The sequence below is a fragment of the Morchella importuna genome (genome assembly GCF_003444635.1).
Source record: "Morchella importuna strain M04M26 chromosome Unknown Morimp01GS012, whole genome shotgun sequence".
Taxonomy (NCBI): domain Eukaryota; kingdom Fungi; phylum Ascomycota; class Pezizomycetes; order Pezizales; family Morchellaceae; genus Morchella; species Morchella importuna.
The window spans coordinates 798,904-826,447 of NW_025763409.1; the positions used below are offsets into that span (position 1 = coordinate 798,904).

A 27,544-nucleotide genomic window follows, 5' to 3' on the forward strand; every position below is an offset into this window, starting at 1 on the left:
CTGAATACCGAGAAAGTGCGGAAAACGAATGCCAACTAAATCTACCTACACTAAAATACAACACACTGCCCTTCTCTACACCCCCATTCCAGCCCCCCAACAATCATTTCCCCCCCCCACATCACCGCCCATCACTCGACCCTTCACACGCCCCTCACAACCGCCTCCACGCCCCCAAAATGCTTCAAAAACCTCCCCCACACGGCCTCGCCCTCCACCTCCCCCTTCGCCACACACCACAGCACCCTCGCCGCGCCGTCCGCCCAGCCAATCGGGCACTCCGACCCATCGGCCGCACTCATGAACCCCGGATCCACCGAGTTCATCGCGACCCTCCGCCCCGCCCACGCCGGGTGCGCCTCCGTCTCGGTGATCATGTTGAGCGCGGCCTTGGACATGTTTGTGTGCACGTGGTGGCCGCCCTTGATGCTCGCGTCCGGCGAGGCCTCGGAGAGCCCTTCGCGCGAGGAGACGTTGATGATGTAGCCTGCGGGCTTTGTGGGCTTGTCTTCTGGGGCCTGTGTGGTGGAGGTGGAGGTTGGAGGGGGGTGGCCCATGAGTGGGAGGAGCTCGCGGATGAGCAGGAGTGGGACGAAGGAGTTGATGGCGAGCACGTCGCCGATGTCTTGGTACGGGATGTCGGCGAGCTTCTGCGTCCAGGAGGACTGGTGCCGCTGTGTTAGTGCGCCATCATTCTCCGGTAGTGTCTGTGTCTCCTCTGGTGCGGTCTCTTCCAGCACCTCCTGCCCGGGCACTTCCTGCGCCCGCGGCGCATCACACTCGCCGCCATAACTCTCCTCCTCCCCGACCGCAGCAATGATCCTCATCCCCCTCTGCCCGCCCCTCACCTTCGGCCAATATCCCTCCTGCCCCCTCACAACCCCGCCCTCCCTCCCCTCCCCCTCCTCCCTCAACCGCCTCTCCACGCCCACCGCCCTCCCCTCCTTCCCCGCCGAGTCCGTCAGCGTCTGCGCCGCATTGTTCACCAGCACATCCAGCACACACCCCCTCCCCCTCCCCGCCCCCTTCCCCGCCCCCCACTCCCCCAGCACCCTCTTCACCCCCGCCACCAACCCCGCCGCATCCCTCATCCTCCGAAAGTCCGCCCCCAACACCGCCACCCTCCCCCGCCACTCCCCAAAATCCCCCTCCATCCTCAACCTCCTCTCCGCATCCCACGGATACCGCGAACTCACCACCACCGCCGCCCCACACCTCAACAGCCTAAGCACAACCTCAAACCCCAGCCCCACCCTCCCCCCCGTCACCAGCGCTGTGCGCCCAGAGAGCCGCAACACCCCCGGCGCGCTCAGCCCCGACTGCGCAATATTGAACGCGCCGCACGACGTGCACAGCGACCGGTACAGCGGGTGCGGCGTCGCGTTGTGGTACCTGCACATATAGCACCTCTGCTGCTGGTGCTGCTGCTTCCTCTTCCCCCCACCACGCTTCTTGCCCCCGCCGCCCACAGCACCGCCCGGATGCAGCGCCGCATACGCCCCCGCCCATCACTGCCAACGCCCCACAGCGCGCGCACCGCAACGACCACATCCCTTAGCGGCGTGTCGCCCGCAACCCGGGTGCTCGGCACGCGTTGCAAAAACTCCAGCACGCGCACAGCGGCCTCGAAGTCTGCGTCCGTGGGGACAATACTCGCCGGCGCCGGGTCAGGCTGCGGGGGCGCGGTGATGGCGTTCTTGATGGTCGCGATGAGGCCGTGGTATCGTATGCGGAGCGCCGGGAGCGGCGGTGGGGGCCCGTCGGTGGTTGGGTTCCAGAGCGCTGTTGCGATGGGGTCTATTAGGCGGTGTGGGATGTGCAGGGCGAGGGGGGAGGGGGGCAGGTTCTGGCGGATGAGGCGCTGGTCGGCGAGGAGGTGGGCGGCGAGGTGGGGGGGTGGGTGGGTGGTTGTGTAGGTGTGGTAGTAGGCGGCGGTTGAGGAGGGGGTGGTGGGGGACATTGTGAAGTGTGTGGTTTTGTTTGGGGAGGAGGGGGAGGGCGGGGGGCGGGGGTGGTATTTTATATAACAGGAGGAGGAGGAGGGGGAGGAGGGGTGGTGTTTACCCCGCAGACTTGGGGACTGACTCCCCCACCACAAGCACTGACCACCACAGACCGCCACCACAGACCACAGACCACAGCATAGACCCGGGAGTTATGATACCCCATGCCAGGCAGGGATAGACTACTTGCGCAACAGAAGCACATTCCTCATGTATCTACTCCACGCAGGTACATACCAACTACCGCTAGTTAGCTGCGATTACTTGGGGCTGCAAGTAGGTAATTATATGCAAGTAAATTAGCAAGCAGGCAAGTAAGCATTGCCCAACTCTCGATACCATATATACAGCGAGAGGTAGAAACAAGGTCTAAAAACAGGGTTTCTATGGCTGGGCAAGCCAATAGGACTCCTCCCATATTTCTACCGCAAGCTGTACTCTGCATATCCCAGCAGTAAACAGCACCTACAAGCACCGGTGAACAGGTGAACTACCTGCAGGTAGAGAGAGCAGAGTATCGCAAATAAGCAAAGACACCCCGCCTCCCCCGTACTCTAGATCCACACTGAAGCTAGCTAGCACCTACAGCGCCGTATGTCTACACAAACACCTACCGCAGAACCCAAGAACTCCTCACCGCAACCCAACCCAACCCATAGCTATGACTCACAAGCCGGCCCAAGGCTGCAACAACGGACGAACCCGAATTACTCAATCCATCCAGGGCTGACACGAAAAACACCTGTATCTGCCGTCAGCACTAACCACCGGCGCCGTATATATGCATGCATCGCTATGTGAAGATCGGGCCTAAGCACCGCATTCCATATCCATTGGTGAAAAAAAGCGGCAATAGCAGTCATTGATGCTTGGTAGGTAGGTAGGTAGAACCAGGGTAAGGGTTGTTAAACAAGGAGCTGTGCATGTGCTGGGCTGGGGGTGTGGGTTGATGATGATGCGGCATGGATAATCACTCGATCTCTCGGACGGGTGATATATCGTGTATGTAGTTTATATAACTAAGTAGCCGAACCATTTGCATATATATTTTTCCTAGTTTTAATTTACATATACACAGTATCAAAAAATAATAACAAAAATCCACAACTATAGAAACATGCTCGCGATAGCAACTAATATCGCCAGCTCCTATCGTACATACATGTATCTACGTACCCTACCCTACCCTACCCTCAAAAACAACCCACACCCACACCCACACCCACACCCCACACCCCACCCCCCTAAATCGTCAAACCCCCCACCCCAAAATCCTCCCTCAACGGCCCCAATATCCCCGCCGCCCCCGCCAACCTCCTCCCCGCACTCCTCCACAAATACCTCCCCTCTCCATTCCCCGCCTCCGCCACCGCCGCCGCCGCAGCACCCCCCGGGCCCAAATTCCACTCATAGAAAAACTCTCCCTCCTCCTCAAACGGCGGCCTCTCATACCTGGGCCCCTTCCCCATTTCCGCGGCCCTCTCCCACGCCCTCTGACACCCCAGCAGCACCCGCGACGCCGTCGCCCACCCCGTCAGCCGCGTAATCTCCCTTAGCTTCCTGACGACCCAGTCGCGCTGCGCCTGCTCCTGATACTGCACGGCCGCAAAGAACAGCGGCATCGACGACTCGATAAGCCCAGCACCGAGCGCGGGGTTGATCTGGCCGTTGGGGTCCGTGGGGACTAGCCCCGCGGTGACGCGCGCAATGTCGATTGCCATGCGCGCGGTTTTGGGGGCCGCGACGCCGGCGGCCATCATGGTGACTGCCGGCATGGAGGGGTGGCAGCGCTCGAGGACGATCATGGCCATGTAGTAGAGCATCTGCAGTGTTGCGATCGAGTAGGTGCGGTAATAGATTGCGGCGCCGAAGGGCGTATTCTGCACGGGCATGTATTCGATGGGCAGGGGCTGGTACTCCTCGCCGAGGGACTGCTGGAAGACGTGGAATGCATGTTGGATGGCGGACCATTCGCGCTCGGCTTCGAGGGTTGCGGCGGTGAGGTCTTCGGGGGGTTCGTTCTGGGATTGGTGGCGCTGTTCGTTTTCGCGTGAGAGTTCGGGGAAGTTTTGGGCGAAGGCTGGGGGGACTCGCGGGGGGCCTGGGGGGGCGGGTGCCATGCCGTATTGTATGTTCTCACCGTTCATGCCCGGCATACCGTTCATGCCAGAAGGTGGCCCTCCCATACCATTCGGTGGCCCTCCCATGCCATTAGGCGGCCCCATACCAGCCGGAGGTCCACCCGGGAAACCCATACCCGGCGGTCCCCCCATTCCCATTCCCTGCGGCGGCCCACCTCTCCCCCACCCGGGCGGCGGCGGGCCCGTCCACCCCGGGGGTGGACCCTGCATCCCCCCTCTCCCCATCCCCCAGCCCCTCTTCCAGCCATCCCTCTCGGCGGGCCTCCGAGCTCCGGCGGAGGAATCCACATCCCGCCATTGGCCCTCTGCACCGCCTTCTTCCTCTTCAAGTCCTTCTCCTGGAACGCGCACAGCCTTCCGAGCAGGAGGAAGTAGTGGTCGGAGCTGCCATACGACATGCCGAGCGTGCCGATGCGCGCGCGGGGCGGACACTGCGACCAGTAAATGTAGTCCAATCTATTATTTCTGTTAACAATCCAATCCCAATCCTCCCGCGGTTAGACTTCCCCCCCAAAGAGCGACGTGGCAGGGTTAGGGCTGGCTGGCAACGAAAGGCTGGGGGCGACAACTTACACGAGGGGACATCCACTAACAAGGCTCTGGTAGCAGTCCATCTTGGCAAACCACCAAAACATGTCTGCCTGCAACTGCATCACATCCAGCTCCTTAGTGGTGGTCGTTCCAGCTGCTGTGCCTCCTCCTCCTCCTCCTCCTCCTCCCCCTCCTTCCTGTTGCTGTCCCCCTCTTCTGGCTCCGCGGTTCCGCGCAGCACGGCCATGCCCAGAGAGCATGGAGGCAAAGTTCTCGTCAGCGTCGTTGTATACCTGCTGCTTCCGCATCTTGCGCAGCCGGAGCATACTCGGCTGCTGCCCCGGCTGCGGGGGAGGCGGCGGCCAGAGCTGGCCCTCTGTCTGCAGATGCTGCTGCTGCTCACCACCCGGACCGCCACCCTCACGCTGCTGCTGCTGGCTGATGCGATCCTGCTCATCCAGAATCTCGACCCGCCTCGCCACACGGTCGAAATCAATCTCCTTCAGCAGCTGCTTCGCGCCGTGGATGTGCGAGCTCCACTTATCGTGTTCCGCGGCCATGGTTTCATAGTACCCCAGGAGGAGGGTTGCCGACAGGGTTGCGACATGGCCCCTGTGCTTGTCGCTCGCAATCGCCTTTCCGAGCCGCCGCAAGGCAATATGGTAGTGCAGCAGGCTGGGGTGCGAGGGCCCCTTGGTGAGCTTTGAGATGTGCAGGCTGCTCAGTGCCAATATGGCGTGCATCAGGGGCGGATGGCTCAGCGAGAGCATCGGGACTGTGTATGACCACACGTTTTGCGGGCCCTGCAGCCCAGCCCCGGGCGTGAATGCGACGTGGGGGTTTGGTGGTTGCCGCTCAAACAGCGACAGGCTGGGGCCGAGGACGTATATAAAATGGCAGAAGATCTTCGCTGTGGTGCTGTTCATGAGCGGGCTTGAGCCCATTGATGGGTGGTAGTTTGTTAGTGTGTTCTGGTCGGGCAGGAAGCTCCTGAATGATATTCTGCTGTGCTCATTCAGATGCTTGCTGAGTGGGGCGATGATGTTGCTGATATGGGCTCTGGGTGAGATTGATTGGCCGTCCGGGTCAAGCATCATCTGGTCAAGTTCACGCACTTCATAGTCGTCGTCGTCATCGTCATCCTCCTCCTCCTCATCGTCGTCTTCTACGTCGTAGAGATCATCGTCCTCATCGTCGTTATATTCAACCCCACTTGCGCGACGATGGGATAGGTGCGCTGTCTCTGGCCCGAGAAAGTGGAGGTCGTGGCTAGGAGCAGCAATCATAGGTGGTTCTGGGTAGGACGTGGAAGTCGCTACATTGTCAGGGTCAGCGTCGGAAATACGACGGGATACCTTCGACGTAAGTTTGAGCTCGCAAGTAGCAAACATCACTACGTAATAAAGAAAAACAAAAACAAAAGTACAATATAAAAGCCTTCTAAGTAAACATGACGAGGAAGAAAAGAGGAAGAAATCGTCTTGCATAACTCATTGGGGTGGGCAGATATAAAGATTTGAGAGGAGGAGTCACATACATGGATTTAACCACGCAGTCCCAACATTTACACATAACAGACAGGCGCGCACTCCTCTCATTGATAGAAAAATTCTACACGCAAACGTTCGCAAACATATTCTTCACATAACGCAATGCCGTTCAAGGCACATATTCTTGGGAGAATCATGGGAAGCAGAGGAGGGGAGACCTACGATTATCCGAGAACTCCTGCCCTGGTTGATTCATCTGTTCCATGTTGTACTTTGTAGGCATTGGTGGGTTGAAAGGACATGAGTTCGACGCCGACGGGTGAGACGATGGAAAAGAAGGCGCCGACGATGATCCGATATACTGAGGTGTTGGAAAAAATGTTTGAGCACCAAATTCAGTAGACGATCCTGGCGGAAGGGACCTATCAACCACTCCAGGGAAGGACCCCGTCCCCGGACCTGATATATGCTCATAGTAGGGTGGATACTGGCCCGTAGTGTCGTTGGACTGCGGCACGGGTACCTGCTGCTGGTATGGATCATGATGTCCATACTGTTCGGGTTGCCCATGTGGATCCGACGGTGTCAATGGATGGGGAGGTAGCTGCCCATGGGCCTGGAGTGCTTGTCCACGTTCCGCATATATGGCCCTCAGATGTGGTGGTTTAGACTGGTCCTGGGCGAGGTTCAAGTATGTTTCTGCCTGTGCCTGTGGGACCGGTGCAGGTCGAATTGCAATTGGCTGATGTGTAACAGACGACCCAGGAGCAGGGGCAGGCTGGATGGGATATGGTTGTATGAGACGTCGATTATCTGTTGACGAACCACCCGTACCTCCTGCCGCACCCAGCATCCCAGGCCTATACATCCCGTTCATACCGTCCTTGAAGACGACGCGTTGGTTGTATCCCTCGCAGTTACGTTTGGACTTGATGCAATTCCCACAGGTTGGGCGTTCTTCTCCGCATTTTATGCGACGTTTTCGGCAGGCTGCATTGCTATGTTAACAGAAGTCTCTTTCCACTCCATGTAGCAAGGGGATTGGTAGGCGACTGACTTAAACATCCTGTCTTTGTACGTTTCCTCGAAGCCTTCGCGGTAGCACTTGCTGAAGCCACCTTACCACTGTCACTCTTCTCACCGCTGGTGACCTCATTCTGTAATGTTGAATTGGAGACGGTGCCATCTGTTGTTTCTGTGGGTGAACCCCCGGTAGTTTGTTGTTGTTGCTGATTAAGTGGAGCTGCCCCTTCGTCCATTCTGAGGTACGAGTTACTCTTGTCCGAATTATTTGGATTGCTTCAAAGTGTGAACTTGATCTGCTGTGTGATGATGCAAACTCGTTTACTGAACTCTTCCGGGGTAGCTTGGAGAAATCGGTCTGTTTTCTCTTCTTCGACTTGTTTTCCTTCCTCGGTGAAAGATACGCAGAAAGGAAAGTAAGGATAGGCGAAAGAAGAGGAAGAAGGAAAGCACAGAATATAAATCCCACACTCCGATTCGCTTACTATCGGGCTCCTTGAATGATCTCTCCACCATTCACTTCCTGGGAACCTATCACAATCAAGACGACCCCCCCGTCAGATTTTTTTTCTGCCAGCCACAACCTTCTTCTCAGGTTTCCCGTCTGTGTTACCCAAGCTTGTGTATGTGTAGAGATGGGCTGATTGCACAAAAAGGTGGAGTAACAGTACTAGTAGTGACACCAATGAAGACAAGCTAATAGATGGTCCTTTTTGGAGGCGTTATTGAACCAGGGTGATGGGGGGATCCGTGGGGAAGAAAATCTTATGGATAAAGGGAAGAGAGGAAGTAGAATCTCCGAGAGGATAGAGATGTTCTCTTTAGACCCGTGGAACTCCAAGCTGAATAAAAACCAATCCAATAGTGGTGCACGGTACTGTATCGTACATACATGAACGAATCTCTTTTCACCACTCTTGCATTTTTTTCTTCCACTCTCCCACTCAGTTATATAACCCACCAACTGGCTGACTTTCTGGTTAGGAGTTGCGGAAACTGAGGGATGTAGATGCAAAAGGGCAACTAAAAGCGTTCCTTCCTACCTTTGGACCGGGATGCAGGGTAGAAAAACGGGATGTGTCCAAAGGTAGAGTACATGTAGCTATTCGTACACACCGTGACCGAATTTAGATTACTATACTGTGGGGGGAGAGGAAGAATTCAACCAAAAACGGGTTAAATAGGATGAGGGTACATGTGTACTATTGTTCTAATGTCAGAGATAGCTCTAGAAATTATGGCACTTTCGTAGGAAGATGGAAAACTCAACTTGCCGATTTATCATACTGGGCCTCGCTACAAAGAGATGATATGGGGCTAGAAATCCTCGTCCCTTCCAGACGCCAAGTACCCGTAGAAAATATAGTTCTGGGAGAGACATCTATCGGCGCCTCCGAGCCATACAGGTACCACCCTCCAAACCCCAAAGTTTAAACCCTCTCACGGGAAATGGAAGCAAATAGACCCATGTCTTCTAACAAATGTTCCTACTGCGCAGAACAGAAACATCGATATGTTACACCTCCCTCCAATTGCACAAAGAAGCGAGCCAGGACGAATGTTCCTCCGGCAGCGTCAGATTTGCTTTTTTCCATTGACCCGCGCACTAAGACTTGGCAAAGACAATCCAAGTTCAATTCAGCGGGGTTAACTGGCAACCGTTTCCCATTTCGCCGTGACATCTGAAACTGAGACATAGACCGGTCTCAGTTCACAAGAATCCCTGACGCCTTGGATGCGAGTCAATTGATTCCCAGGTAAGATATGGTGTGGCAAACCGCAGAGTTATTCATGGAAGCCACAGGCTGTGGCACCCCTTCAATTGGCCGTTGTTGTGGTTGTTGGTCCGAGGGTTTACACACACCCATTTGGGTTTCCCGACTAACCACACCGACCCTCACCTCTGGATATAAATCAAAGGCATAGAACGCAAACCAAAGGCACATCGCTTTCTCTAAAGCACAGGCAGATGAGTAATGATAGTAGAGTACCCTAAATGCGCAGGTTACTGATCCTATCAACTGTTGGATTAGTACTCGCTACATATCAATTGCGCGTGTTGCTAGCCTTGCTCTAAAAACGGTTCGCATAGCAGATCATGCATTCGGTAGGGCTATAAAATTAGTTTTCTATGAACTAGTCTTCATGCACGATCTGCTCAACTTCAGCTGAAATCTCGGGGTTTTCCGTTGCTGATACGTCGATGAACAACCGACTTAAAGGCCGGGCAAATAAGAATTATTTTCCCCGAAGAACCAACGGGAAAGAATGAAAAAAAGGAAAGACCGCACTTTCTGTAGCCAAATGTCTGTGCCGTAAACAATCCACTCACTCGGCATCAATTGACTCCGCGTACTCGTATTCGGGGGGGGGGGGGGGGTCCGTACGAGTAGAATCTTTCTCACATTGACCTGGAAATTGATGCCCTCCCCAGGAGAGCAAGATGTTGAAATCGATCGATGTGATATCGCGAAACCCTTTCTCGGGTCAACAACGTGGACCTCAGAGTGCGACGCTGGAACGTGCCGAACGTGGAAAAGAAGCTTAAGTTGGGGATGTGCAAGCCCCACTTGGAGCAAAGGTTTCTATATTTAATCCCCACAGAAGGGGCCCGCTAATAAATCGTGGGGCAAATGGAGTTAGCATATCATATTCTAGAATAGCAGTTCTTAACCTGTCCATGTCGTGATACTTGAGAGCAATTGGTAAGAGTGAGAATTTTCTTTGTGCAACCTCCCGGCCTTTCCGCCGCCCCATACATAGATGATGAATAATCGGCAATGGGTGCAGGGAGCTATACGTACGTTACGTATCATTCTGTGCAGATATAAAGTAAACGGATTTCAGCCCGGCGAACAGAACATTTTTTCTCAATCAAAAATAGCATTGGGAAGCTGGGCGTGGGGCATGCAGGTCCTACCACTAACTTACATGTAGTAATTGTTTTTGTGATATAAATCTTCAAGATTTTGTAGGAAGAGTACATGTAATTACGAGCCTGATGCTATCAGCAGGAAGGAGGCTCCTAGGACAGGCTCGTCGAGCCAGCCCAAAGTAATCAAGATAGGTACATGGAGTTCGATGGGGATAAAATATATTTATAGAGATATATGTGGTTTTTCTCACTGTCTTTCCTTACATATTCTATGGATCTGATACCAAAAGTCTTCCCGCCGCGTGTTCATACTAAGCTGGTGAGGTACTCTACAGACATGTATGTACCTACCTGCAAGTAGCTGCTTGTACTACTCAGGGTTTGTCTCTACATATGGCCCTTGATGTTCAACCAGGCCGTGATTTCATGCCTTGTTTCTACCCTGGAAAGTCTGGCTACATGTATATACATGTTCCATCCATTTGTCAACACAAGGCTTAAAGTGATCTCCCCTGTGACACTACTCTACAGAGCGTTTTGCAATTTGTACTCCAGAGCAAGTTGAGTACATGATAAATGCATACAAGTACATACATGTACGCCCCCCTAAGAATCAGACCATCTATGCGTGTAGGTAAGATCGACTCAACCCCACTCACTCTCCTCTGTGTATTGTACTCATGCACCTATCTCGTGCTCATGCGCAGTGAATGATTCTAGCACACCATGATTTGTGTCTACATGTAGGTACATGTATGAGATAAGATTGCTATCTCACTATCAAATCAGATAACGGGTATAGCACTCGCCAAGAAACAGCCCTGACCCTGCATGTTACACGAAACAAGCAACGCCGAAAAAAAAATTCCGTCTCTCATACGACAGTGACCTTGCGAACACCTCCGACAACAACAACAGCACAACAGTCATCATCGCCACCAACGCACAAAGACTACAGCAGATAGGCAATCATGTTTGCCGTCAGTGGCTGGAACCTAGCAACGGCTCCCAAGACCCAGGTCATTGAGACCGGCAAGGCCTCAAAGAAGCACACAAATAACCCCAAGAAGAAGAAATCCGGAAACACCGCATCCGATACCAATGCCATCCCACTTTCAAAAAAACGGAATCTTCCTGGTATGGATGAAGCCGTCGAGGCTGCGGAACTAGAATCTGAGCGAGTCCCTAATAAGAACAACAGCAGCAATAACAACACATCTGTAAAGAACACAGTGGTGACTCCCGATAATGTGTTGGCACTCTACGAGAAAGTAATTGAAGGCAAGGCAGCCAAGAGGTCCCGCGACAGAAAGAAGAGGAAGGAGAAGAAGGAAAGGATTGTGGTAGAACAAGACACTGCCACCACAAAGGAGGATGATCCCGCAGCACCAGCGAAGGAGAAGGAGGGCCGGAAAAAGAAGCGCAGCAAACTAGACGACGGAGACCAGTCCGGGATTCCCAAAGACGCAGCATCAGACGAAGCGGCACCTCCGAAAAAGAAGAAAAAGCAAGACAACAAAAAGATCTCAGACCCCGAGACGACCACCCCCGCAGCGGTAGCCCCCGATCCTCCCGCTACACTTAAACCCGCGCTCTCCACAATGCCAGCACTGACCCCTCTCCAACAGAAGATGCGCGCTAAGCTCACATCTGCGCGCTTCCGTCATATCAATGAGATTCTCTATACTACACCCTCAGACTCTTCGCTCTCACTCTTTACCTCCCAGCCCGAAATGTACCAGGAATACCATGCCGGTTTCCGGCGGCAGGTCGAGGTGTGGCCAGAAAATCCGGTAGATATCTTCATCAAGGCGCTGCAAGACCGTTCAAAGATCAAATTTGAGCGAGGGCACAACAAGAAATGGAATAATACTGAGAAAGGGCTCCTCCCTCTGCCGAGAGATCGCGAGGAAGGCTGGTGCACAGTCGCAGACTTGGGGTGCGGTGACGCAAAGATCGCCGCAACGATCAACCACCAAAAGCCTCGCGGGAAGGGCAAAGTCAAGATTTTAAGCTACGATCTGCAGGCCTCAACCAAAGATGTAACAGTGGCTGATATCGCGCACCTCCCATTAGAACCCGAGAGTGTTGATATTGTCATATTCTGTCTCGCTCTCATGGGGATCAATTTCCTCGATTTTATTGAGGAAGCGTATCGCGTACTGCGATGGCGCGGGGAGCTGTGGGTCGCGGAGATTAAGAGCCGATTTCATCGCCCTGCGTCAACCAAAGGTATAACAGTTGGCAGCAAGAAAGGCAAGAAAGAGGAAGATGATGGCGAGAGTATCGAGCCAGATGGCAGCAAGAAGCCGGATACGGAGACATACAAGTCATTCATCGACGCACTTTCCAAACGTGGGTTTACTTTGCGGGGACAGGTCGACTCTGGAAATAAAATGTTTGTTCGTATGGAGTTTGTAAAAATTCCTGAGCGTGAAAAGAGGATCCAAGACGATGAAGAAGAAAGCGAGAGACAGGGACAGGGGGAGACCTGGAAGGCGAAAAAGAAGAAGTCAAAGTTCTTGGAGGGTGAGGTAGATGAGAGCAAGATTCTCAAGCCATGTGTGTACAAACTGAGATAGTCGAAGTCGAGGACAAGAAACAAAATACTGCAGGTAATCATAGCGATATGCGTTGTAATGTTAAAAAAGCACTGTTTTTTCTCCAATGGTACCGCCTACCGAGTGATAGTCTGTGTTCACCATCTTGTTATCATTTTTGGTTACCCTAACCCTGAATTAACGAGGGCAATAGGTAACCCTAGCCATGCATTTACCCACTGTCAGTGCAACCAGAGGAAACTCAAACTCGGTAGATGGAAATACTGTCACAAGGTACTTCCTAGTAAACTCTACATATTATTGGTATATACCTACACGCCGCAGGTAGCACGTTTGTACGACCTTATATCTGCTAAAAATATCCTGCAAATATGTACTCTAGAGTATTTAAAACTCACAAAGATCTTTTTTGATTTTCTTGGGTTTCTTGGGCTGGGTACATATGTGGGTCAGTGTGACGTCGGCCTTTAATTCGTTGCACTATGCCCACCATGCAAGAAGGGCAGCATTGTTGAATACCGGCCAATTTTAGTACTCTGTTCTAATCAACCTGGGAATTTCTACAGATTAGAGAGCACTCTTGTGCATGTGTCAAGGTTTTATTTTAGGCCGTGAGACCTAATTTTGTCAACGACTGCATTAACATTCTCGCTCTCCGCTGGTAGGATACGACCTATCACCAACCTCCAATGAAGGTTATTATCATGCTCCGGTAGGCTTATCGGTGATGAAATGATTGAGTCATTCATGTTTGTATGTATGGTAATACCCGCATTTGAGCCAGTTTAAGACGAGTCCGAAAAGCCGGTCTCATCCCAAAGTCTGAGCCTTTCGAGCTCAAGATCGTGGTTGCTTCGCCGGCATTATTCAAACATTAAGATACACGAGTTATGTACGTACTACTACTATTTTTGACAAATTATGTATCATTAAAAATAGGTCGTTCTTAAATAATAGTCTTGATCGGCGTGGTCGACGGTCAGGAATATTTATGATTGAATAGTCTGCATGCATACAACAGCTAGATATATCATCAGATATATAGACAAATAACTGCTCCCTAGGGAAAGGAAGGGAGTTGACATTGAAAGGGCAAATACTGATATAATTATAGAAATAGTGGAAGCCTTCCCGTAGATATTCTGAAGGTGTTCAAACTTGAAGCCTTGAAGATAAATTACAGATCTTGCATAGAAACGGCTCACAGCAACTCTGTAGGCACCCTCTGGGGGGATCTACAGACCACATTTGAACGCCTACAAATCTTTAAAAATATCCACGGGAAGGCTCCCAGTTTGATACTAATATATCAATCTTGAACCCTCTATCTAGATGATCTTTAGAAGAGTAAAACTATCTTTTTTTGAACTACATATTTTTATTAGGAGCTCTTTTTTGAGAAAGAAGGACCGAGATCATATATATATCATGGACAGTATTATTTCACTCTCTCAAGCTTTAGCGAATCTATCCCTTGGACGGATGAAACTCTCAAATTCGTAGCTTGGTCCGTGCACGCACTTAGTCAGGTAAGTTTGTTGCTTTTTGCGTGCGGTTGAAGTAATGGAGCCAATCAAAATCAGCACGAGTTACCATATCTAGCTAGTATTAGCTGAAAGAGGGAAGCTGCGAATTTGAGAGTTTCATCCGTCCAAGGGATAGACGGACAACTTGAAACTGACAACCTCAGCAGTATGTATTATCCAATCGATCCAAAGTCAGACGAGGGGATATAATGAAACCACAATAAACTACGGAATTCTATTTACTCACCACACGCACATTTGCAATTGCGCCAGAGGCTGCATTACACTTGTAATACATAAGATTTAACATTCGTACTCAATCGTCTTCGAGATAAGCAATAAAATAAAGCACACGTAGTTTCGATAGCTTTCTGCATGTAAATTCGGTGCAAGGATACACAAGTATCTAGATTGGATCAACCCTTTATGATTTCTTAAACGATTAGCACATGCTACTAAAGTACACCTCCCAAGTAAGTCTGTTAACAGTGAGGACTGTTGTAATTCTTCTCTGTGATGCTAGCATTACGTCCATCAACATAGCTGCCCTGTGCCCATACTGCTTTCTGTGTCAAGACAGCGCGTAAGGGTCTGCGAACGGGACTACCATCAACATTAGCATCACTTACCAATGCTGCAGTAGAAGCATCAAAAAGATAGTTACTAGCCCGATGCGGGGGTCGAACCCGCGACCTTGAGGTAAACTTCCAGAGGATACAGTCCTGTAAAAGCCACACGCTCTACCACTAAGCTAACCGGGCCTTGACATTGATAGTAACGTGTATTTTCAACCAACCAAATACACGATCCATGCAAGTAGCCAGCCATCTAAGTTTCCGAACAGGTCAACCTGGCCCTATCTGTTCTTTTCATCAGCACTACATGTAGACAAGTACATGTATAACCTCAAACCGATATACGCCCTCCACCACCCCATACTCTGCATAAACAAAATAATTATCCTCTACAGCCACTTGACGGCCTTCAAGTGACTACTGTTACTCAACAAACACAACCCGTAAACGTATACATCTTGCCTGAAACCCTTTTCAAGAGCAAGCAGATACATGAAATCCCACTAACGTTTAATATATTTACCGTTTGGAATATAGGAGCTCGACCCAAACATGACCATCGAGACGACATCTAGTCGAATCGAACGAGGACCTGAAACAACTTCAGAACAGGCAATCATGCTCAGTCCTGAGAGAGAAGTGAGTATTTAGCAAATCGCTCTAAGTAAGATCTTAATACCAACTAAGAAATAAGAATTCCAAGGCTAGCTTTTCCGGGGTCTCCGTGTATCCACCCAAAAACCGCTCCGGATCAGAGCCAGCTGCTGTTGAAAATGCAAATACAGCAGCACCTTCTGAATATGGGCCGTTAGATGAAATCTTGAATCCATCGGCTGGGCCAGAACACCTGAAGATGGATGTAACAATCGGAACCACTAGGCTACTAGATAACGATTTTGATAGTGCCCCAAATACCTACACAGGTCCAACACTTCAACCGCTACTAAAACTTACCTCTCCCACTGATAGCTCTTTGAACCAGGAACACTACATTCGTGTCTGTATTGATACAAGACTGGAGATGACAATTATTTCTTCGGATTACGGTGCAACAGTACCATGGCCGGATTATACTGTTACATGGGAACTCTTTGGCATTAATTTTATGCTCGAAGGGACTCAGATATGGCATCGAGCTGATCTTCCTACAAAAGGGGTCGATGGAATATTTGGTATAGGTTTTCTTCAGAGATTCAACTATATGTCCTTCGTATCCATATCGGAAGGATATATTATGCCATCAAGATTTTCACTCTACCCCCTACTCCCCTATGATTCAAGTGATCAACGAACACTGAGAATTTATACGGATATTGCAGTGATCGGTCTAGGAGAGGAGTCATGGAGACCTATCCTTGGTATCGGCGTCTTCCTCGGGCCAGAAGTATCTTTAAATACATGGATTCCCTGTTTCGGTGACCACCTCCAATTCTTTTCAAAGTCAGAGAGGGATAGACGAGGGATGTGTGAATTAGTTACATTTGAGACCTTTTTGGAAGTTATTGAATCCCTGAGAGGGAAGTCCAACATAAATCCATTTGTTCGGGTTGAGCTCTATACAAATCAGGAGCCTCTTGTCACTTGGTGGAAGTCCATATCAGATAGTCAATTTAGCCCAGAAGGTGGGCCTTATCCTAAGAGCTACAAACGATTTATACGCATAAGAAAGCGGCTTGCCATGGATGTTGGTTCCCACGAAAATGACTGTCTTGATATACTATCTTACAAAGATAGTAACCATTCAAATAGGGCTCAAATACTACTCGGTTACGAACAAGCTAAAGCTCTTGCAGAACTGGCCATAAAGAGTTCAATGTCTCGAAATGTGTCAAACCACGACTGTTACCTAAGATGTCTTCCCTGTGGTCATATTTGGATTCCCAAAGAAATCATGGACATGACAATGGATAAAATATTAATGGCCTGCCAGACACCCCACACAGAGGACGATAAAGCTGGGTCAGTAGAGGCCAATTCATCCGATGGAACTCCCACGCGGCGTAGTCCAGAAATGTCCCACCTTAGCAGCTCAAGCGATAATCTTAGTTCGAAGGGACCGAATGACGCGAAATATATCATGTCAAGTGCAAGGACTAGTCCAGATAGATTTAAGAAGGAAGGTTCAAATGGTTTACCGTACTTCTCGAAATTGACTGATGGGATTGAGAATCGGCCGTTCCATAACGGGGTACCTGAGTTTGGAGTAGATCAGGTAACAGATATTGATGAGCAACTTACGGGGATAATCTGTTCCAATGGGACACAGGAGCCAAAGACCAAGAGAATTGAAACTATCTCTCAGGCTAATTCTCATGACTACCTCGATGAAGTCTCACAGGATACGTCTGGAATAACAGGTCCTGTCGAAATACTCAGGGAGTATCAGGTACGTAAACCAGAAATAAATAGTTAAGTGACCAAAGAGTTCTAATTGGGAAAAAGACTATTAAAGACAACCAGCATTATGGTCAGTTAGCTATGACTCATGCAAATGAGATAGTCCTAAAGGCCCAGGCTGAGGCAGACAGGATTGTCTCACAAGCCAAGTTGATGTGGGCCGAGGGGATTGACTCCCATATCATGGCTTCAGCCATGGCGACCAAAACTCGCTTGGATGCTGAATCCGATGCACAAAATATCTGGTTAAAAACACTGGGAGAAATTCAAAACATGAAATCAAAAGCACTTCGGGATATTCGTTATCGCGAGGAAGATTTGAGAAAGAGGTTCAGGGTCGCATGGCCAGATCCTGACCTGGGGGCACCACAGTTGCAGCAAACCGGGCATTATAATTATTCTCCCAAGTTGATTATCGATGAAGTAAACGGGAAGGCAAAAGAAAGTGTCAAAAGTGCCGAAAGAATGAAAAAAGATATATTAGAAAAGGCAGCTGAAACAGCAAGGCTCGCAGAAGAAGCAAAAAGTGGAGAGGTCTGTAAAGCTATCACCAACGAGTCGCAAAATATTAGGTTGGTCAAGACGTACTTTGCCGAACAAGCTGGAAAAGTGAAATTTGCCGGAGAAGCCCGGAAAAGCTCCGAGAAGAGGATGGATGATCATGAATTGGAAATAGAGACTGAGCAGCTCATAAAGAATAAGGCACAGATACAGATAGAGACTGAAGAAATATTGAAGAAAACAGAGGAGAGGATTTCGGAAGCAAAGAAGGAAAACGAAGCAATTTTAGAGAGTAATAAAAGGATGGAAAAAGATATATTGGCGAAAGCAATGGAAGTTAGGACGCGCTCCGAAGATATGACCAACGAAGCTATCAAGATGCAGGAACGTACAATGGCTCAAGCCGAGAAAATCAAGAAGGATGGCGAAAAAAGCAAACTCCAGGGCCAAAAAATCATTGAGGATGCTAAGGTGGAAGCCGAAAAGATAAGAAAGGAGGCTTCTGTAATTATACAGCAAGCAATAAAAAAGCGAGTTAACGAAAAGGAGAAAAGGGAAGCACAGAAATTAAAGTATGATCAAGAGATAGGGGAATTCAAGAGGGTGTATGATATGCGCCTCATGGAGTTGCAAGAAATCATCAGGGTGCAAGGAATATTGATTGAAAAACAAACCAGGGATCTAGCAGCCAGGAAAACTGTTGCCGGATTAATACAGGAGAAAGCTGAGCTTGTGCAGATCGACTCAGAAAAGGGGAAAAAATACAAGGAGTTTATAAAGGCGAAGAAAGAGGCTGAGAATGCGGAGAAAGAGGCCGAGAAGGCGAAGAAAGAGATTGAAAACCTGAAGAAGATCGCCGAAATTTTGGAGCAAGATATCGGGGCTAAGAAGGCAGAAACCGAGGAAGTAAAGAAAGAGGCTGTTACAGTGAAGGAAAGCGTTGAAAACGCACGGAAGGAAGCTGACTTGATCAGGGCAAAAGCAAAAACGGATGCGGCAAATATTACACAGCAAGCCCTAAAAGTGAAGAAAGATGCTGAAGATTCAAAGTCACGTGTGGTGGTAATCAGTGAAAAAATAAAGGCCGAGGCCAGAGAAGAGGCATCAAAAATCAAGGCACATGCAGATAAGATCATGCGAGAAGCGGAGGCAAAGAAACGGGAGGCGACAGAAGTGTCCAAAAAAATCGTGAGCCAGGCTGAGGAGAAACGTCAGGTAAGTGAAGACGCTGGAATTGCATTTGCAATAGCGATGAAGAGCGATCAAGAAGAGGCCTTGAGAGTTCAAGAAGAGGCAAACTCGAGGAAAATAGCGGAAACAAATAAACTCTGCGAAGATATGAAGAAGAATAGTACAGAAAAGATCAAGGATGAATATAAAAAGATTGAGGAAGAGCAGGAGAAGATTGGAAAAGCGAGGAAGAATTTACTCGAAGAGATTGCCTCCCAAAAAAAGAAGGCAAAGGACGAAGCACGCAAACTACTGAATAAGGCCAATGAAGAGGCGAATCAGATTATTGAGAACGCCACGAAAGCGCAAGACGATTATCCAATTCGTGGCGATGTCCTTGGTAGTGCCCTCCCTCTTACTCCTGAGAGCTTTTATAAGATGTTTTTAGAACCTAAGGATTCAGAGGACGACGGACCGCTATCTGCCGAAGATTTTACAGAAAGATTGGAAGCTGCTGAGGCAGAGATTACTCTTGGTCAAATCATAAATCACTGTCCCAATGCAGCGAAGGCCTTCTTTAGGGAATGTGAGCGGGAGGAGCGTTTCGTTCATAGAATTGAGCTCTATAAGGATGCCGTTGATGAACGTTTGAAATTCAAGAAAGGGGAGAGAATAATTCCATTCACGAGATAGGAGCTGATTGGTACCAATGGGTTCTAGCGGGAATAGGTTTTTTTTTTTTTTTTGTAGCTTATTATCAGCTATACTGTTTTCTTTCTTTTCTCTTGTTGTTTGAACTACCCGATCCTATAGCTATAGCTATAAGAAATAGCAATAAATTTTCTTTAGCCATCGATCGTTAATTAATTTCCTGTGCATGCAGCCACATGACAACTAACAAACTACCACTCAACTAACCAATTGTGAATGCAGCCTCTTGGTCGTGATCATAAGATATCACTCATATACATTGCATTCTCATTAATGAGTACAACCTGTTTATTATTATTATTATTTGTTTGGTTGATTCATGGGCACGGTCGGTGATATTTAATATAATATGCAACACATTTATCGGCCTAAAATGTGTATGTACGTATATCTTAAGTGCATAGCTGCATATTTTAACTGCTCATTCCAGGACAGAATTTTTATGCATACATTTTTGGTTAGGTAGGTACCAGGAAGGGTTAAATCCCGACACGTCATGTGTAAACTCAAATACAGTGAGCACTTCATATAATGTGATGTATGTATCGATATTGTTACTTTAATCTTCCCCACCCCGCCTCCTCCCATCAAATCCACCGTCAAAGGGTAACTTAATACCCTATCCATATGAAGTGCTAAGACTCCCAATCACAATTACTGAACGTTTCATCACTTGGTTTTCCACCCCAGATATCGATATCACCTTCTTCAGCGGTCTCAATCTCGCCACGTATCAGCGAAGATCGGCGCCGTTCACCCTTCCGGATGTTTGAGTTACTCCCTAATCTTTGTTGCTGCTGTTTCTTAAGCCTCGCAGAATGCCCCAAAAGATGGATATCTTTTTTATCTAGAGCAATCGAAATACCACAGCTCACACAATCCCATTTCGGTGTTATTTCCGTTGGAGGTGGTTTTTTCTCCAGTGTTGTATTCCTCCATCTTCCAATGCGGTCTGTAACCTGAGGCTCTTTTACTAAGCTCAGTCTCCGTATTCCTACACTTTCTTCAAGTGCTCTCGTCACGGCTGATAACTCTACTATCGGTGTTTGATTTACCAGAGATTCCAAATTTGTTGATGCTGCATCTCTCCATCCTCCGGCGGCAGGGCCCTGATCTGTCTTGGTTGTTTTTGCTAGAGTGAGGGTAATGTTATCATTTTGAATACAAAAACACTCCCTTCACGGGGAAAGCTTCTTACGTGGTCTTGCAATGTTAACTCTAATATTTCTACCGCAGACCTTGACTCCATTAAGCTCTGTGGCTGCAATCAAGCCCTCCTTAGTGTTGAACTCGACATAACCAAAGCCTTTGGGGCGATCATTTGGTTTGTCTCGAACAAGCCTCACTGTTTTAACGTCGCACTCCGAGAAGAAATCCGAGATCTCTTGGACTTCGATATCAAAGCTAAGATTGCCGATGTGGGCAGTATAGGGTGGATTGTCGGGTATAGGAGTGATTTCACGTTCGGAACTATTGTCTGGAGTTGAAAATTAGAAATATGTTCTCCAGTTATAATTACTATGGCTTGTAATTGGCTAGCATACTCTGGGGGGGGCTTCCAAAGTCGGCGGTTGGTGGGGCCGGGTTTGGAATATCTCCTTGTTCAGGCTCGGTCCCATCGATAGTGTTCTTTCCATTCTTCCAATTCCCCCATGAAGAACTTTTGCTAGATCTAGACTTATCGGGCTCTGGGCCCTTCAGTGAGTTTTCTAGGCCTTTTCGAGTTATGTCTACCCCAGAGCTAGTGGCATTGGTTCCTGTCTCAGGTCTCAATCCGGCTCTAGAAAGCTGAAATCTCTGCAATGGAGTCATCATATTTAGAGGTAATTGGCCAGCTACCGAACTTGTACGGGGTTTTCTGAGTGTAGTACTAGGCAAGGTAGTAAGACCAAGTGCAGCGCGGACGGCCTCCGGCAAGGGGGCTCCATCCCCGAAAAGTCCGTGTACCTTTTTGTCCCAGTTCAAAGGTTTCTCCGTAACAACATTCTTAAACTGCATCAAAAAATCTTTATCGTATTTGAAATTCCCAGCAGAGTGTTGAGACAGACCTGGCGACAAAATATCGGCGGGGTAGCTTAGGCTCCCAAAATCTTGAACCCGTCGAGCTGCTTTCAATGATACTAAAGCTGCAGCCGGGGGTGTAGAAGGGATATTCTGATCTATTAAAGGGGCAATATATAAATCGGACTTTTTCCGAAGCTGAAGTAGGGATGGTTTTGGCAACGGGATATCTGTAGTGGTCGAGTTACTCTTACCAGATATATTAGCACTCGAGAGGCGGTGGACTTGAATAATGAACACTCTACATTTTCATCGCCTTCACACTCTTCGCCATGTAATACTGTTTCTGGGTATACAGCTCGTGTATCACGGCTAGAGCCTTCCTTTCCCCTAGGCGTCTTAATATTGGTTGTAATTGTTTTGGTTGGGTAACCACCATATAACTCCATTTGTTGTTTCATCCTTAGATACGAAAGTTTCTATGGAATTAAGTCTTAGCTTCCGGGGAATTCAAGCAGAATGACATTAATGACTCACGACAGGGTCCGTTATTACTTCCCTCGCTAGAGCTCCGGTTTTGGGAGATCCTAATTCCATTAGATTTCCATGGACGCTGGGGGAGTTTTCATTGCTCGACCGCTGTTCAATTTTTTGAGCCTTTGCCTTATGTTTCTTGCCTGCCAAATGGCTCTGTTGGGACCCTTCTCCCATCGGATGGTTGCAGATCTCACAGGTCCATAACCCTTGCTTTTTATCCTGAACCGCGGTGGGGGCATTTGAGATGCTCTGAATAGTCGATTCCATCTCCTGTTTATTGTTTGTGGGTTTCGGGTAGCAAAAACGAAAGCTGAGCTCTGTCTCCGCCTCTTTTTGTAGCATTGACAGCACTGCAGCCTTGCTAGGTTAGTCAGCAATATACGCATTAAGGCGTCCAACATATGTCACGAGGCTGCGTTCATCATATGTGGAGTTGCTTTTTCCCGAGAAGTTTATTGAACCAAAGGAAGTTTGTGGCGGTGTTTCACTCGATTGTTATCGAAGGTCCTAGATTGGATCGAGTGATATATTATGAAAGACCTGTCGGAGCGCAGATCGCTTGGAAGGTGTACCGACTAGCGCATGTATACATGAAGCCAACAGGGGAGATGATTCGTTGTCAATAAGCTTATCACACTAGTCGAGTCTTTTACCAGTTTTGAGGACGAGTGATGTTTGGTGATATTACTTTAACTCGGCATAAAATTGACATACTGCTAAGATCACATCTTATGTATTGTTGGGGATGTCTACTCTTTATTTTTGTCTTCTCATCGAAGTTTATGCAGATACGATTACGGGTGGGGGTGTACTGTAATTATAAAACCATTCCACTCGCCAGAAGGCTTACGCGTACGTATCGCCACCTACATTGAGTCCAATGCGCGCTAAATTTTACACTTCGAGCCAGTTGTTCGAAAGTTGAGACATACATGTATGTCTGACTTAAGTAGCGGCAGAATTAGCTTAGAAGTGTCCTAAGTACATCTATACTTAAACACATCTCCATACGCTTGTTTTTAATCATCATCGATCCTCATCAACAACAATAACATTATCACTCCATTCCCATCTCACTAAACCGCCAATTAGTGACCACTCGTTAAAGCTTTGCTACGTCCCTGGTCTTAGGTATATTTATCATCGTTATTTTGTCTACTTCTTTATCATGTACTGACTCATACCAGTTTAGGATGAAACCTACCACTCGTCAAGTAGCTCTTTTCAAGAGTGCTCCTCGAGAGTATGTAAACCTGTCTATCAAGCCTCCTGTTGTTGCTGCATACTACATCGATGAAGGATTCCACACAACTTGGGTTATACGCAGCAAGACCAAGTTTCAAGATTTTAATGGAAAAAGCGGGTTGAAGTTCACCATCTCTGATTACCAATTCAAGCTCCCTGAAGTTGAATCTGTATCTTCTAGTGAGCTAGTTGATTTCTTCGGAGAGACAGGTGGTGCGGTGGACCTCATTCTTGGTCAGGATTTCATCAATGTGTACTCTTTCCTCTTTTACAAGAGAAACAACAATGGACTGCAGTTGAGTAAGTCTTGCATCAACCGCACTATCTGGCCAGATAAGCCGAATACTCGTCTCGAAATATACACAGCATCACATTTGAGTAGCACCAAAGGAGGTGTTGCAGTCTATACCAACATATGCACACCTTTCAACATTTGGCGCCCGTACAAGCCTAGTTACTGGGATCCACGAGAAGATATTGGTCTCTTCGCCATGATCATGGCACTCAGAATTGTAAACCAGATGCCTCCGTCTGAGACAGCTCCAACAATCCAGCTTATCACAAGCGATAAATATACCTGGGAGAGATTCTCCCCCTTCGTGAAAATCAAGAGCAAGGAGTTGGAGGGTAATAAGGATTTCCAAAACCTGAAGCTACTCCCCATGAAACAGAATGTGATGTTGTTCCTCAAATACCGCAAGACTTACGCCGATAGAAATTGCCTTGAAGAATTGACATGTGTCAATGTCGAATTTAATGGGATACCCGAATATATGGAGTATGCCAGGGAACTTGCAAGGCTGGGTAGCAAGATGTCTCAATTACATTTTAAGGGCGAGCTCCCGTCTAATCCAAACGACGAGCAGTATTATCATTTCGATAACCATAAAGATGTTTTTGTTGTCCCAAAAAAGGAGGTTAATAAAACGATCAAGCGGATCCTAGAATCCTATCAGGATTATACTTCTCCTAGCGAGAGACCGGCAGCTATCATAAGGGAATTGGATGATAAGCTAATCTCCACTGAGAGGTCTCCAATCAAAAAATCTCATGAGAGAGAGGCCCCGCGGCCGATGGACGTCAAGACACCAGTTATAATTAACTCCCTAGCGAAGGCCACGATACACGACGATATTCCTATTACCAATGGAACACACAAAGATCAAGCTCCAGTAAAGACTCCGGTTGCAGCCCAGCCGACCAGTTTAGATTTAAACATTCCCGATACGAAGGAAATCACAGATAATCCAATATTCTCCCAAATTACTTCAATGTTCGACCGAGTGATGTCAGGAGAGGTAACAATCATCGAGAGGGCTTCTATCGGAGATGAAATCCGAACTAAACTCCAGGAAGTTGTATTAATGGAAACCGAAAAGGCACTGCAAACTATCGACCATCAACGCAGGAGGTGCGATTCAATCATGGCAGGGGCTTATCAAAAGTACGATAGGACCATTGAAGTTTTACAGAAAGTGGGAAACCTTCAGGGATACCTCGAGGGTTTTTTTGATGGTATGGGGAGCCACGGAAGCGCCGCCCAAAATGATAAAGAAAACCTCGCCCGAAAAATCGTCAACCTCTTTGTCAGCGATAGCAATACCGAACAAACGTTAAGTAACGCTACCACTGTGAGAAAAGAGGACAAGCCTCTTATGCCAATTCTAGCTTCGAGAAGTGTCGAAGGCGTTGGTTCATATGCATATGGTCAAAGTACCTCTGCCATTGACGTAATGGATAGCAAAACTGGAGATCGCAACTCGAAGGCAAACTCTATGATGGGAGACATGGATAAAAATCTTCACTTGACTAACGGATTTAAAAGGACACCGAAAATGGCCACAGAGAATGATGGTGCGAATCTCAGCTATGAAACTAAATCTAGTGACAGCGAATATCGTGAAGACACAGAAACCAAGGATCTATTCGCAACTGGACACAAAAATAATATAAGGCCAGTAACCCATTACAACTTAAGGAGTAATTCAGCGCAGCATGAATGGTCGGGCAAACAAATCGATCCACTCCCGGCCCCTCGTATGCAAACTGGGTACAATGATACTAAGTTCAACAGGCCATACCATATCGAGTATGCACCTGAGAATCTTACGGGGGATATCACCGCCGAGCAGCGCGCAGAAATGACCAACGTGGCAGGAGGGCTCGGGGCAGAAGGGAGTTTGGAAAAACCGATTATTTCACTTGTGCAAGCACTGGCGGCCAGCCCCGATCTTAGGGAAAGACTTGGGTTTCTCTTGAATTCAATTGGGGTAGATGTAGATATCCATAAAACCTCGAAAGGCCTAAAGTGTGCATACCGTGGATATGCCCCTTCGGGGAGTTCATGTTCGGGTCTAGAGTCCTGCTCAGAGTCAGAGGATTTTTAGCCTTGCGTCGATGAAAGACAATTCGTATTATCAAGATAGTCTTGATAATTTCTCATAAGCTTATATCTCAGATTCAAAAGCTTTGTTTGCCTGCTTTTTTTCTTACTTAAAAGTAGATCGTTGGGAAAGAAATACCAAATGCTTTTATACATTAGTCATGAAAGATGCCAGTTACATTACGCAATAGGAGAGGAATGGTTTAAAGTGCGTCATTGAATAGCATAGAGACAATTAAGTTTAAATAAATGATGTAACATCTGAACCAGGGCAGAACATGAATTGCCGCTTGAAAATACAGATATACAGTACCCTGTTTAGAACTAATACAGAGTTTCAACTAGCGCAAATTATAGCTATATGTTTAAGAGGTCTTAGCTTATAAGAGGGTTTTAAGTATACGAAAGACCATAGCTAGAGAAATTACCCCAACAGTCTTGTGCAATTTTCAAGTTAATTGGTTTGCTTCAATTCGTAATACTATACTGTGTGTAGCTAATGAATTGTGAGACCAGTGATTAGAAGAGCCCCGATTTGTACAGTACGATGCCAGTCTTGAGCGTCAGGCGCGGCGTCGCAACGCCGCGCGCGCAACAACCTTTTCACGGCGGGTTGGTACACAAGATATTAAATGTCAAATTATTGTTATTTATCTACTATTTAACAACTATACAAAAATTCAGCTCTCCAAAGGATCAATTGTGGTTGCTGTGCTGGGAAAGTCTTCTCTTGGGGGGTTCTTGATGGTCCGCCGCGGTTACATATGGAGAAATGTCTCACTCTGAAATCGGAATCACGAACACTTTTGCAGAGTGGCTGTATGTACAGTACATACTTGGGTGCACGTAATGGTCTAGGGATGCACATAGCACAAAACAAGGCGGGACTTCATTCCCTAGATTTCGCGCGCCTTGTCTTATATCTGGGAAGAGAGGCCTTTAATGTGACTGAAGAGACCTAGTGTAGGTATCGTACAAAGTCTCGAGACTACAGCTCCTTGTCACCTCTAAAATCACGGGTTCCAAGTTTCAACTACACGCCAACTTAAATAATGTGGTCTCGTAGTATCGGGATTAAACTTTAAATTAAGGTTAGAATTTATATAGATTCGATATTTGCACGTGTCAATTTATGTACCAGACCCTCCGCCCGGAAAACGCTCCATTTTTCAACATTTTTCAATGTTACGAGATGTTTTGGGACTAATTGTCTTGCCCACCTACAGGTCTCCTCTTCTCTCGTACCGTCTAAGAAAATAAAGTCTCGAGACTCTTTTTTTTTTATTGTGTGTATCAGTACTGAAATTGTCTGTATTGATTAAAAAGAAAATATCGTCGGAAGCATCCAGCTGACCCGGCGGTGATGTGACCTATTCTATTAATTCAGTGGTACACATGTCTAGAGAGTATTAATCAATTGATGAAGTATTCTACTTTATATTCTCGTAAATTTGAACTTAAATTTCTCCGTGAATCGATGACATTCAAACCCGCGTAGTGCCCGGGAATCCACTGGCTAGCAAATTTGATCTAAACTTTGAATGCTTGTATGCCACTCTTTGCGAAATAGTTAAGTAAGATTGCCATTCCATATTTCCCGTGTAGGGGCTGTGAAACATATTTTTGGTTAGGTGTTTGTCATAGAAAAAATAATCCTTATTATCTTGCGAGTGATATCACATGATTAAAATGTCGAGGTGCCGAGTCTATAGCGGAAGGTTCATAGAAACTCACGCTCCCGCAAAACTTGAATGCCCGACTTAATCCTCCTCGGGGCCTTGTGTGTATCTGATGGTCATTTGGTCAAATCCAAAATGTGGCGTAACTCGACGTCACGGATATTTCTCACCAGGTCGATTATTCTGATGTAGTCT

The 27,544-nt window shown here is 47.8% G+C and overlaps 6 protein-coding genes across 6 annotated transcripts; 3 read left to right on the forward strand and 3 right to left on the reverse strand.

The window, feature by feature from the left end:
- Window positions 1–143: 143 nt before the first annotated feature.
- LAJ45_04863 (uncharacterized protein) lies at window positions 144–1,960 on the reverse strand (the record flags this gene model as incomplete). Its single annotated transcript, XM_046114439.1, has 2 exons — window positions 144–1,451; window positions 1,538–1,960. The coding sequence occupies 2 exons, from the start codon at window positions 1,958–1,960 to the stop codon at window positions 144–146; spliced, it is 1,731 nt and encodes a 576-aa protein (XP_045972465.1).
- Window positions 1,961–3,247: 1,287 nt separating this feature from the next.
- LAJ45_04864 (uncharacterized protein) lies at window positions 3,248–7,424 on the reverse strand (the record flags this gene model as incomplete). The annotated part of the gene is made up of 5 exons (XM_046114440.1): window positions 3,248–4,348; window positions 4,456–4,600; window positions 4,718–5,990; window positions 6,388–7,155; window positions 7,223–7,424. 5 exons carry the CDS (start codon window positions 7,422–7,424, stop codon window positions 3,248–3,250), a joined length of 3,489 nt encoding a protein of 1,162 aa, XP_045972466.1.
- A 3,610-nt stretch (window positions 7,425–11,034) lies between these two features.
- LAJ45_04865 (uncharacterized protein) lies at window positions 11,035–12,645 on the forward strand (the record flags this gene model as incomplete). Its single annotated transcript, XM_046114441.1, has 1 exon — window positions 11,035–12,645. The coding sequence occupies one exon, from the start codon at window positions 11,035–11,037 to the stop codon at window positions 12,643–12,645; it is 1,611 nt and encodes a 536-aa protein (XP_045972467.1).
- A 2,632-nt stretch (window positions 12,646–15,277) lies between these two features.
- On the forward strand, window positions 15,278–19,486 carry LAJ45_04866 (uncharacterized protein; the record flags this gene model as incomplete). The annotated part of the gene is made up of 3 exons (XM_046114442.1): window positions 15,278–15,364; window positions 15,420–17,111; window positions 17,168–19,486. The coding sequence occupies 3 exons, from the start codon at window positions 15,278–15,280 to the stop codon at window positions 19,484–19,486; spliced, it is 4,098 nt and encodes a 1,365-aa protein (XP_045972468.1).
- A 653-nt stretch (window positions 19,487–20,139) lies between these two features.
- LAJ45_04867 (uncharacterized protein) lies at window positions 20,140–22,384 on the reverse strand (the record flags this gene model as incomplete). Its single annotated transcript, XM_046114443.1, has 6 exons — window positions 20,140–20,636; window positions 20,703–20,981; window positions 21,049–21,754; window positions 21,811–21,884; window positions 21,942–21,984; window positions 22,043–22,384. The coding sequence occupies 6 exons, from the start codon at window positions 22,382–22,384 to the stop codon at window positions 20,140–20,142; spliced, it is 1,941 nt and encodes a 646-aa protein (XP_045972469.1).
- Window positions 22,385–23,235: 851 nt separating this feature from the next.
- Window positions 23,236–25,674, forward strand: LAJ45_04868 (uncharacterized protein; the record flags this gene model as incomplete). The annotated part of the gene is made up of 1 exon (XM_046114444.1): window positions 23,236–25,674. One exon carries the CDS (start codon window positions 23,236–23,238, stop codon window positions 25,672–25,674), a length of 2,439 nt encoding a protein of 812 aa, XP_045972470.1.
- Window positions 25,675–27,544: the final 1,870 nt, after the last annotated feature.